General features: G+C 43.9%; 1 protein-coding gene across 3 annotated transcripts in view; it reads left to right on the forward strand.

Moving 5' to 3' along the window:
- The window catches only part of tiam2a (TIAM Rac1 associated GEF 2a), a 58,270-nt gene that overhangs the window by 17,194 nt on the left and 28,206 nt on the right, over window positions 1-12,870 (forward strand). For 2 of the 3 annotated variants that reach the window (XM_058090570.2, XM_058090571.2), the window contains exons 2-8: window positions 4,448-4,538; window positions 5,315-6,481; window positions 7,797-8,241; window positions 9,092-9,264; window positions 9,438-9,662; window positions 11,810-11,995; window positions 12,437-12,574. In XM_058090570.2, the coding sequence (XP_057946553.2) occupies window positions 5,321-6,481; window positions 7,797-8,241; window positions 9,092-9,264; window positions 9,438-9,662; window positions 11,810-11,995; window positions 12,437-12,574 (2,328 nt within the window). In that variant the 5' untranslated portion in view covers window positions 4,448-4,538; window positions 5,315-5,320. Of the gene's footprint in view, window positions 1-1,448; window positions 1,514-4,447; window positions 4,539-5,314; window positions 6,482-7,796; window positions 8,242-9,091; window positions 9,265-9,437; window positions 9,663-11,809; window positions 11,996-12,436; window positions 12,575-12,870 lie in introns of those variants that run through there. The other variant, XM_058090572.2, reaches the window with a different exon arrangement.

The following is a 12,870-nucleotide window of genomic DNA, read 5'->3' on the forward strand; positions in this document are numbered from 1 at the left end:
TCTTGACTATGTGACCACAGTTATGTGATCCATACACAAATGGAGGCATGTGTGTGGGGTTTAAACCGCTGGCGGTCTTGAGTGCTTCTCTGCTGGGGTACGGCTTAGTCACAAGATTTCCAAAGCATCTCCAGAATTCCACCACCAGAGAGTCACTTTTTCTTGGACAATTTGCTGCACTGGCCTTGAGATGACATGTTTTTCAAACCAAAAATGCCCAAGAGTAGCACCACCATTTAGCATAAGTTAGCAATAATGGTGTCAGTAGTAATGTCGTATGTCAGTTTTCAGTGCTGTTCTTATGAGAGGCTGCACATTCTAGAATAGCTATACTTTGTCAAATCGTTATCATTCATTCATTCATTCATTTTTTTCTACAGCTTTTCCTCACGAGGGTCGCGGGGGTGCTGGAGCCTGTCCCAGCTGTTTTTGGGCGAGAGGCGGGGTACACCCTGGACTGGTCGCCAGCCAATCACAGGGCACATATAGACAAACAACCATTCACACTCACATTTTGGAGTCACCAATTAACCTAGCATGCTTTTGGAATGTGGGAGGAAACCGGAGTACCCGGAGAGAACCCACGCATGCACAGGGAGAACATGCAAACTCCACACAGAGATGGCTGAGGGTGGAATTGAACCCTGGTCTCCTAGCTGTGAGGTCTGCGCGCTAACCACTAGACCGCTGTGCCGCCCCAAATCGTTATCATTAGCGGACAAAAACAGAACTTATAACTGATGTACTTTGTATGTACGTAGTAGTTCATGTGCTCAAAGCAGGATGAGGGCGGCCTGCGAGGCTTGCAGTACATTGGAAAGTGTCCTTGACACACACCAGATTTAACCGTATTGCAGTCTTTATTTCTTCTGTCTGGCCGAACCACACACGCATTCAGTCTCCCCAGTAGCCGGCCACCTTGGCGTCCTCCTGGGCTTATTGTGCTATTTTAGATCAGACAAGGGCTCCAGTCATCACTCCCTTCCCATTGCCTGTAAGGCAACGCTGCAGCAACTACACGCCTGCTTGTCTCGACCAATTGTCTCAGGCAGCCATGGAAAATTGCCTTGGCTTTAGCAAGTCCTGCATACTCTTCCAATCCAAGCCGACGGAAAAGCAGAGGTTCTGTTATAGTATAGGAAAAATAACTGGCAGTAGTAGAAGCTCTTAATTGATGGAAGCTGTAAAACATTCTTCTTTCGCTTCCCGAGAAAGAGCTTCTGTTAAAAGTTTTTCCTCCCTTCCTCTGATGCTTTCCCCCTCGGTGCTTCGTTACCCAGGGTTACCCCAGGAGGGCTGTGATTCGCCACCGCTTCTGAGCGGGGAGGGAGTTTCCACGTGTCTTCCAGCGTACGTGTGTGTGTGAGTCAGATGCGGCGTGTGTCTGTTGCTTTAAGACTCAACAAGGCTTCGCCGGGAGAATCCACTTTGAGGTGACACAACAGCAGCTAGATTTCGCCTTTGCAATCTCTATCTATAAAGAGCTTTTAGATTAAAGGCCGGTGCAGCAGAGGTAAGACATGTTATGGGCTCTTGATTTGTCTCTCTCCCTTGTGTTTGTCCTACTTATTGGATTAAGAGGTTGCCGGGGTGACGGGGTTGTCATTTGGAGCCTTTTGTTGATATACACAGGTGTGTTTGCACGTGCGAGTTGCTTCATTGAATCCAAACCAAACTATTAGACAGCCAACTGCTTTACTTCATATCACAAATGTTTTCCACATTTATGTCCAAAGGTGGAGCCTTCATTGAGTTGCCTTGTAAGTGTAGATAACAAATGACCTTTCATAGTCTTGACATCACTTCTGCTACTCTTCATGCCATGCTTATCTTGTGGGAGAATATTTGGGATATCTTGGCATTGTCTTTGTGCCATTTTTTTTTGTGTGTGAAAAGCAGTATCATATTTTAAGAAGGCCGCCATGTCACCTTGGCATTTTTGCAGGAGCAATGTGCTGATTTATATTTATGTTAAGACACTTAATAAGCACTTTGATGGACTTTTGGTTGGTCTCGCTGTTTCCACCGCACAGTAATGTAGGCTTTTCAGTGAATGATATACACAATGGCAGCGCTCACCACGATGCGGTTCAAATTACGGAAAATGAGCAAGAAACGGTCTGCTCATTGGCACCTATAAAGCTTTCCTTTCTCATTTGTGGCCTGTTGTCATACAAAAACATTGTACGAGCTTGAATCGAAGCCGTGCCCGAAAGCTGTAGAGCATGCTGCTTCTCTCGGAGTATACTTTAGAGAAAGTGATAAGAGGCAGGTCCCACAGTCTGCGATTTGACAGGAAGACAGCATTGCGACTGTGTAAACAGCCAGTAAGAATAACAAATGACCTAACTGTTCTTTTTGGCAGCATATTTAACTCAAACAATAAAACCCTGACGGGTCTTTCCTTTAGCATGCGAGTACTTGGGTCAATTTAGTTGTCATTTGATATTCATAAATGTTAGTAAATGATTTCTCATTTCAAAGTGAAATATTCCCCTGAAAGTATATTACAGAGTATATATGGGTTTCCCCCCCACAGCACTGCAGTGATGCTGATTTAAAAACTGCAAGATGATATCACTGTGTCTTGGCGCTCTGGGGGGGATTGCCTTGCTTGCCAAGCTGCTGTGTGAGCTTGCTGCTCCACTTTTTTCTTCCACAAGGTTAGATTAGATGACAAAAAGGGTCAGAATCGAGTGTGTCTGTTGAAGCTCTCCAGATGTACAGTGACTTAGTTGAAGGAAAATTTTGCTTCCGAAAACCAGTGTTGAGGTATGGCCCACTCCCCAACACACAGAGTGCCAGACTAAACACGGAGCTTACGTGGGAGTCATTCAAGGGCAGCGGGAGAAGAATGCCAGGTCACTGGGTGTGTCGAAGAGCGTCGGGGTCCCCTGGCCCCTGAGCAGATGGCGTGCAGGAAATCTATTGAGGAGAGATGGGAGATGGAAGGAGGGAGGGTTCAGACTCAACTGTGGCTGCAGCTAAAAGGCAGACTTGTCTTGTTCGCCTGAAAATCCGCACAATAGTCCAGTTGAAGTCGCAGCAGAAGGCTAACGTGTGTGTGTGTGTGTGTGCCTTTTTAGGTTTCTCTGCTGGCACGCCTTAAAGCCTTGCTCTGCCTGAATAAACTTTGCAAGGAAAGTGTCAGTGGCGGGAGGAAAAGAAAGAAGCTTCTTGTTGGCAGCGTCTTTCGATGTCTTAGTTTAGTTAGTCCTTGATGGGATGATTTTGTGTTAAACATATTTAAACTGGATAAACTGCTATACACAATGTATGACATGATTGCTTAGTGATACTAGTAATACTGGAAATCTTAGTAGTTGTAGCAGAACTAGTGTGTTAGCCCCTTGTTGAAATTAGTTATCACTGAAGAAAACACAAGTTGAGCATTTGAAAACTTGATTTACCATTTTGTAATGAATAGTACATAGTTTTTTAATATGTATATGACCACAAACTTGTTGACACTGAATCACATTCATTGAGATTTTATAGATAGAAAGCAAATTTTTTGCCTCCATTTTTTGTCTAAGCTGAGTTGAATATAAGTAGGAGTGCCCCAATCCGATAGATGAATGTAGAATATGTAGAATATCAGGCTGATAACCAGCAAAAAAAACAAGGGACTATTATTGGCCTGCATGAAAAATCTCTGATATTGGCCCCAGCAGCTGCCGGATAAGCCCACAACAGCATAGAATTTGCACAGTACTGAAATTGCTCCCTCTGAATTTTCAATGTAGATGCATGTATTGAAGTCACTCATTTGCAAGCAGTCAATTTACTCAACCACACAACTCAATCTCACCTCATGGTCAAGGTGCATTCAAGCAGGGGCAGATAAAACTCTTAACATCACTTAATCCCGAAGGTTAAGGCTTTTGGTAGTGTAGTGCTTGCTCTGTAACCCTATACGTGTGTTGGAAAGGCTTAACGGAGTTAGCGCTTCTTACAAAACTAGTGGGAGTGTGAGCTGAATGCATGTAAGAGAGTTGTATTTCACATACAAAAGTCACACTGCTTCACCAGAGATGGCACACACACCTCCTCAAAGAACACTTCATCCGTTTCTGGTTTTAGTTTGAACAAATTTGGCAATGGCCAGTAAAAAAACACTGGATTTCAATGTTTAAAAATAAACAGATGGGTAAGCTACAGCCAGTATTCCAAAACATTTCGTCATTTTGTTTTGGGGAGGTGGAAACATGCTTCCAGTATTTAGTTAGATTGGCTGATGGAGAAGCATGTGGGTGGGGTGAGTTTTAAACTTGCTGTGCTGTGCTTTATGCTTTTAGTGTTTGTTTAGTGTCTACAAGCACTGGTAGAAACACACATTTACCAATTCCTCCGTCAAATGGTGATTAGTACACATGTTATTATACAAAATTAGATGACAGTGTTGCGAAAAGGTACTGATGCCTCTTGCTCTTTCTGTCTGTTTCAGGTGAGCCAGGCTACAAAGCAAATGGATTACTTTGAGACATGAGGTGGAAGGATCCATCACATAGGAGCCTGAGTTTGAGACTTTGATACAGGTGAGTCTGAGGGCATTGTCTTGTGTACACTACAAGTCTATATATAATCATTGCAAAACAATGTTTTTTTTCCCCAGTCTTTTATTCATACTACTGTAAATTCCGGACTATAAGCCGCTACTTTTTTCCCAAACTTTCAACACTACGGCTTATTCAGTGATGCGGCCAATTTATGTAATTTTTCTAACGGCCGCCAGGGGCTCTCGAGTAGAAAAGGTAAGATTAAGACCGGTGGAATATATGCGTCGAGGAAGACTGCAACTTCTTGTCTTGTGCATAAATTAAATTAGTGCGAACATACCCTCATCATGGGAAATGCAAAAAGAAAGGCATATGACGCAGCTTTCAAGCTAAAATCAATCGAGCTGTCTGAGAAGGAAGGAAGGAAAGAAGAAGGAAACAGAGCTGCTGCACGTAAACTTGGCATAAACGAATCTATGGTGAGACGCTGGAAACGGCAGCAGGAAGAACTGGAGTAATGTAAAAAGACGAAAAAAAGCTTTCAGAGGTAATAAAAGCCGTCTTTGTTTTTAAATATGTTTACATGTTTTAATGTGGGCACAGGCGGCTTATATACAGGTGTGGCTTGTATATGTACAAAATCGGTTTTCCTCTAAAAATGTAGTGGGTGAGGCTTATAATCAGGTGCGCTCTATAGTCCGGAAATTACGGTACTTAGAAAATGGACATGTGCTGGAATTATGTCACATACAGCGGGTGCCATTATTTTTCCACTTCCATACCCTCACTGATTTCATTCTCGTGTTTGTTTCCAGGCAGCAATGGGAAATTCCGAGAGCCAGTACAGCATCCAGGGCCTCAAAGCCACCAACTTTGGCTTCTCTGGGACACAGAAGCCATACTCGCTGAAGGTCGGGTCAGCCACAGACGACCCCCTGTCGCCTCACGAATGGTGGAAAAGTGCACCAGTGAGCTCAGGGTACAAGGCCAAATGTGTCAGCAGGGGTTGTCTCTCCCCTCCAAAAAGCCGACAGCCTTACTCTGCCCGTCACGCTGACTACTCCTCAAGGGGAGCGAGGGCCAGCCCGAATGAGCATCGCTGGCATCGCTCGACAGGATGTGGAATACGCAGGCGGCATGTCTCTGATGACTATGAAGATAACCCGTACGGCGTGGACTTCAATGGTCAGAGAGACAAAGAGCAGGTTTTAGTGAAACAGAGTAGCCCGCGAGTTGTGATCAAGAAAGATGGCAGTCTGAGGGTGGAATTCACCAACACCTCAAGCAGCGATCTCCTCCTGGATGAGGTCTCCGGTCCTGTGCAGCTCCTCAAGTTCTCTGCTAATTTGGAATCCCCCTCCACTTCTAGTCTGCCCGGCTCTGGCAGTAGTGAGCCTGATGGTCTCCTCAGTGGCCCCCCGCCAGCCTCTACCTCCTCCACTGCCAGAACCAGTAAAGGAAGCTCTCTGAGCTCGGATGGTTCTTGGTATGATTCCCCTTGGGGCGCCAGCACAGAACTCTGTGAGCAGGATCAACCCTGCTGTGCTATCAGTACTCAAGAGCACTCCCCTATTAACCAACATGACTCTTTCACTGAGGAGTCACCCCCTCTGTCCATCGGAGGCCTCTACAAGGACTCCACAATGGCTGCTACCTTTCCCACAGCCAAATACCTGTCCTCCCATTTACTGGAAGCTCCAGTTGGCCAGCCGCCACATCGAGCCTCCCTTGCATCAGTCTTGGATGTTCCCTTGGAGGAGGAATGCCTTGATGCTCGCCAATATTCATCATACACCCTGCCCTGTCGAAGACCCAAAGCTCACACCATGAGCGAAGGTTTGGACCAGTACCCCAACCATCAACAACATCGAGAGCGGGCCGGATCGGAGTTTGGCTTCCACAAGAAAGGTTCGATAAAGAACCACATTCGACGTTTCAGCGACTGGACTGGCAGCCTCAGCCACAAGAAAAGGAAGTGTCAGGTAGGGCTTGAATAGTTTCTTTTCGATGTTGTTTTCCTGTATTTGCATCATAGCTGGTTGCAGGGTGATGGCGTAACCAGGATTACACAGGAAAGGTCAGCCGGCGTCATTTTGTTTTTTTCTGTTTTAAGGATGGTGTAGAAGGCAATGATGTACATTTAAGTTTCTATGATGATGATGATTTCTAATATTATTACATGAGATCAAGAATAATTGTTGCTGATGCGAGTGTACAGGTGACATAAGTGATGTAGACTGTAAGGATGGAATGTGTTTCACAGCTTTTGTTGTTTCTTTTGTATTATTCATCCAAGCAAAGCATTATCATTTATTAATTATTGTTCAGTGTTCAAGGACCAGCATGCTGCTAACACAGAGCAAATGTGTGATAGAGATGTTTTGATACTCGCAAATAACCACAGCTTGTCTGCGTGACTCCCTAACGTGTTCTCTTTTGTTCTACACGCACCAAAATTATGATTTTTTATATAAAACATTTGTTTTAACTGAGCCTCATGTCTTTCTGTCTTTGTGAGCAGCTGTTTGGATGTTTATTCACTCAGCCTGGAGCTTTTTCAACATGCTTTTTAAGGCAGCACCAAGAAAATGGCTTCAAGCGTTAGAGCATGCATGCTTTACTCTATAGTGACTTTATTCATGACGTCTCTATATTCACATTCTTGCCAACATACAACATGCTAATAAACACAAAAGAATAGGTGGAATCCACTTACCGTATCTTGCCATTGTTTCCCATTAATAACAGGCTGATACATGGGAGAATAAACAGGGAGTCACATACTGCGATTGTACGCGTTGACAGCGCTCCAATGAAGCAGCAATATAGTCAAGTATAGATCGGCTCCATTAGACTTAAGAGTGCAATTCCATCAAGTGTTCATTTGTAGAATTGGGAAGCCACTCCAGGCCTGAAATGATATGAAATTGTCTGAGCCTAGAGGGTTCTAACCTCCCCAGGTACCATCACAGGAAATATGTCCCACTTTTCTTGCCTACCGAAATATCAAGCAACTGTATTTGAGACTTTGAAGTAGGTTTGAGTGGTTTGAGTAGGTGTTTGCAAAAGTTCCTCTTCAACTTTGCAGTGCCTCACGGCTAATTGAAAAGAGCACAGATTGAGTTTTGTTCCATTTTTAAGCTCACAAGGTTTGACATACATTGTGTGTATGCCTCTGGGCTAACAAGGTGTCATTTTTCTCAAATTGTAAGGGCAAATTAACCTGTGAACTTTGAAAATTATTGAATGGGATCTCATTAAAGAAATTGTTTGTCTCTTTCCTGTGTGTCCTATCAGGAGACCACACACAAGGACCTGAGCGACGTCTTTGACAGTGGCGTTGATGGCCTTACTGCAGACACTAGCTCCCCCTCTCAGGCCTCAAGTCTCCTCTGGTACCCAGGAGCCCCTAGGACCCAGTCATCAGGAGCTATTCACCAACCAACAAACGACGCCCTCCGCCAGAACATTTATGAGAACTTCATGAAGGAGTTGGAGATGGGCAGTGGACAAGGAGGAAGTGAGAGGAGAGACCCGTCCACAGGCGAAGAGGAGGGGGAGAGTAGCAGCGAGTCTGCTGAAGGCTCCATGGAGCAGCTAGACCTGCTATTTGAAAAAGAGCAGGGGGTCGTCAGACGGGCCGGGTGGCTTTCTTTTAAACCTCTGGTGACTCTGCAGAAGGACAGGAAGCTGGAGCTGGTGACGAGGCGCAAGTGGAAACAGTACTGGATCACCTTGAAAGGTGCGCTTTACATTACATGAAGTCTTAACTTCCATGTAAGAAGAAATGCTGCAAACGTTTGACAGACAAACATACAAATTGCCTGCGAGAAATACAAAGTAAAAGATGACATATTAAATCAGAGGTGACAGAGGGGGCCAAAACTCAAACTTTAGGTTGTGGGTTAAACTGGACAGCACAACCCCCCCCAACTTTGTATCTATTTATTTATCCTGGAATTTTCAGCACTTGTATATAAAAAAAAATTAAAATCATTGTGTCCTTTGAGTCAACATATTTGGTGAAATAAGCACACTCGTGCGGTCATTAGTGTACACACACACACACACACACACACACACACACACAGGTGCTTGTTTGAAGTTGCTACCATGATAGGACGTAGCCCAATAATCCAGGCTGAAAAATTGTTATGGTCAGATTCCGAGAAAATGTCTCATTAGCATGACGAATAGATAAGTAAGCCTACACACCTTTCATCTTGGTTCCCCACGAATGCAGTGCCGGAATTGGAACATGGAACCCCGTGGTTGTTTTCAGTTTGGGACAAAAATCGCGGAATGTGTTTTTTATGGGGACATACTTTTTTCTTCACTCGGGTGGATGGATTTTTTTAATCATTGTACATTGGAATGGTGAAATGTCCGTTCATTCCTGCTTGAGATTTCTACTTTGCGATAGTCTGCGGAAAAAACGACAATGGTTGTTGTGGCGTAGTTGTTCATATCAATAAATTGATGGTCGATCGACGACCTACTTGTCATTCAATGTCTGTGAAAAATCTACTGTTTTTTTTTTATCTCACTCATCCTATAACCATCTCGTTACCTTTCATCTCCTCTCCTCATAGGATGCACATTGCTCTTCTATGAGACATACAGTAAAGGCTCTCAAGAGCAGGAGCTCTCACCTCGTTATTCTCTTCTGGCCGAGGACAGCATCGTCCAAGCTGTTCCCGAGCACCCCAAAAAGGAGAACGTCTTCTGCCTCAGCAACTCATACGGCAATATCTACCTCTTTCAGGTGAAAACCATGACAGAACACAGTAGCATAGGCTTATTACAATGTTACATCTTATTGTGATGGATGGCGATGAGAAATTCTTTGCGATTTATTTGGATGAATTTTATATTTCACAGGGATATTTTCCTCACCAATTCATCAAACTGAGCTTATGTTAACCTTCTCTCGTGCAGGCCAGCAACCAGACTGACCTCGAGAACTGGGTGACAGCCATCCATTCAGCCAGTGCCTCTTTGCTGGCCAAGCGCCAGGGAAAGGAGGATACAGTCCGCCTGCTGCGGAGTCAGGTCCGTGGCCTGTTGCAGAAGATTGATATGGATGGGAAAATGAAGAAAATGGCTGAGCTTCAGCTGACTGTTGTCAGTGACCCCAAAAACCGCAAGGCCATTGAAAATCAGGTGAGCTGATGATGACAATTATTGATTTTGTGGTATTTGTATAATTAGGTAGAAATCTTGCAATACTGATGAATATATGGAGGCCTAGAAGGGTAATATTTTTTTCATTTTGGACTCAGTCTGTGTGTATGTATGTCACTGTTTTTTTTTTGCCAACATCACGATGTGCTTTTCACGGATGGGGTTACAAGCCTGCATTTTTATTTTGGAGGGATAAATGTCCTTAATGCATCAATCCCCAAATGCTTCACAAGGGGCCCATGGGAACATCTTTCTCCCCAAGCATCAGATTAGGATTCCAGATGTTTCCTGGTAATGGGCTCTCAGCATGCATTTTTATACTCCCCTGCTTGGGGGGGTTCCCAGCACCCAGGACTGTGCTGCAGCCTACATGATGTGGGTAGGACAAAAGCAGTACAACAGCAGTACTACTTTAAACAATATCACCTCATTTGGTGTTTGGATGTTGGTGGCAGACATGGTATTGTTTATCATCTTATATAATGCATCCAACCATTCTGGTACCCCTTGGACCCCATCAAGGACATACTAGTCCTGTTTAGTAAAGATGTCATTGTGATCATGTCTTCGCATGTTTCCGATTAGCCTTTGTACCACACCAGCGGAGGCTCAGAGACAGGTAGGGTTTGGAGTCAATAACAGGGTCAGAGGGGTACGGGCGCCCAGAGGCTGATGATAGATTTAAGGTTCTGTTGGGGTTATCCAGAACAAACAGGGCACAACTTTGATCTACCCTTCCACCCCCAAACATGTCTGTTGAAACCAGTGGCAACAGACTTCTTTTGAAGTGTGCCTTTGCCCCCTTCTGTCTTTCTCTTTCTCTCACTTATGATCTTGTTGCTTTGAAACAATTAACTCGGATTATGTTTTTTTTCCGGGGTCAGATGTCGAAATCCCAAAATAAGACAAGCAGGGAGCTTACCTGCATTGTTTTTCCACTCATGTTATTTGAGCTGCTGACTAATTCTGCATCAGCAGCCTTATCCCCCTCCAAATCTGCTAATTGACGATGAATCATTAAACTCAATTTTATGCACAGGGCTATTTTTAATATCACTTATTTAGAATGATGATTTTCAGCTCTAGCAAACAAGCCTGAGGGTTCCTTCCTCCACATCAACAAGCCATCCAATCACTCTTTGGGATTGCTTGCAGGACACAGTGTCCTCTGCGGGGCATTGTCCACCACATTAGGTACAGCTGTGCTCGAGTATAAGCTGTATTAAAAAGTCTACCATTGCACTCAAAGGGGCATTATTTTAATAAGATGTTTGTTTGGAAAACGGGCTTTAATGAGAAGTGCTATGAAAGAAAATTTTATTTGAAAGTTTGATTTGATCCAAATGTTTAGAATAGGATTTTTGAAATCCCAAGTAAATGAGTCAAATTAATGGTGGGGTTCAAAATAAATGAGTTAACAATTTAATGCTCTTCTCAAGAATGCTGGAAATTCCATCTTCACGGGACTTATGGAGTCTGTCGTGGACATAACCCCTTTCTGCATTGTACTGGATTGTCTCATGGGGATTTTTGTTCAAGATGTTTGACAAGTAACTGGTTGACACCACTTTGATCCCACCTTTGTATATTCCTAGTTGCCACAATGGTGAAGGTGTTCCTAATGGGACAACGCCAAGGGTTCCATTATTGTAAATTAACTCACAATGCAGGCAAGACCTATTAAAAGTCATTTACTGTAGAAGTTTTGTGGGAGTGTTCTCGTTAAAACTAGTCTCTTGCCAACAAAATGGGTCCTTCTCCGAGCTCCTATAGGGCAGAGAGGAATGGGGGAAGCGCCTATGAATAGTGGGGGTTAACAGCTATGTCTGTGCAGCATCACCGTTGCTCTCGACTTGCGTTAAAATTAAACCTGCCTTTACGCCCACATGCCCTTACAGCTCTGCTAGATACCATCCCTACAATTTATGCCCTCAGCCTCCACCAACATCTGCAAGCAATCGCAGCTTGATGGAAAACACTTTGCTGACCCTTACTCCCTCTTTGACTCCCACTTTCCCTTCTGTCCCCTTGTCCTCACCTCCCCCCTTCTCTAAACTTTGGAGTCATCACGCAAAAACAAAACATAACCATTTAACTCATATATTTTTCCACTCTCGTCCGTTTAGATCCAGCAGTGGGAGCAGAACCTAGAGAGGTTTAATTTGGACCTCTTCAGGATGCGCTGCTACCTGGCCAGTCTTCAGGGCGGAGAACTACCAAACCCAAAGAGTCTGCTGGCTATCGCTAGTCGTCCCACCAAAACCGTCCTGGGCCGCCTGGGGATCTTCTCTGTCTCGTCCTTCCATGCACTGGTGAGACAAGAGACGAGGCACATGGCATGAATAATGTTGATCTCTTGGCATGCCTTTGATGTTGATTCACCTCTTTTGTCCTGTCTAGCTCCAGTCTTGAAAATCGTTTATTAGGGGTGTCACGAGATGAGACCAGATTTTAACATTTGTTTTAAGAAAAGTACAATGTAAAAAATTGGTTTAAAGTATGCACTAAGCACTCTGCCACTTTAGTATAACGTGTATTATCATTCATAGTAGAGATACCAGAGTTCAGTCTGCTTCTGGATACCATGTTCTCGCAAGATAGCTTTTCTCCAAACGAAAAATCTTTTTTTAATCTTCCAAAATCTCCTGACACCTCTATTTTTTTAATCATCTAAAGCATCTTGAAATATGCTGATGTTAAAAACCCCAACTGTTTGTCATGGAATGTAAGTCCTAATTCAGGCCTTTGTTCAGATTTGTTCCAGAGACGAGGCCACACTGCGGAGGCGCTCACTGTCTCGTACTTTTCGAAAGCACAAGCGAGGCCTTTTCTCCTCCCTCAAAGGCCTTGACAACTTGACGAAAAAGGGCAAAAAGGCTTCTGCATCACAGGTATGGATAAACTCAAAATTCTAAATATTAGAGACACATGCATAGGGTCAAAATACACCCAAGCCCATAGCGACATTGTTTAGTTTTGATGTTTTGAAGACTGACAAAATATTCATTATAACGTCAACATTTGGACTTGAAAGATGATCAAGCACCCTAAATTATTTGAGATAAATTAAAAATGCATTGTAAATGCTGTTTCCCCATCGTCAAATTTACTGCAGCTGTCGCGCCTTAAGTTGAAACTATCCATAAAGTAGTTGTGTGTGGCGTGACGGGAGCTACATGGCAGTATG

The sequence above is a fragment of the Doryrhamphus excisus genome, linkage group LG14 (assembly GCF_037039965.1).
Source record: "Doryrhamphus excisus strain RoL-2023G ecotype Guam linkage group LG14, RoL_Dexc_Guam_v1.1, whole genome shotgun sequence".
Taxonomy (NCBI): domain Eukaryota; kingdom Metazoa; phylum Chordata; class Actinopteri; order Syngnathiformes; family Syngnathidae; genus Doryrhamphus; species Doryrhamphus excisus.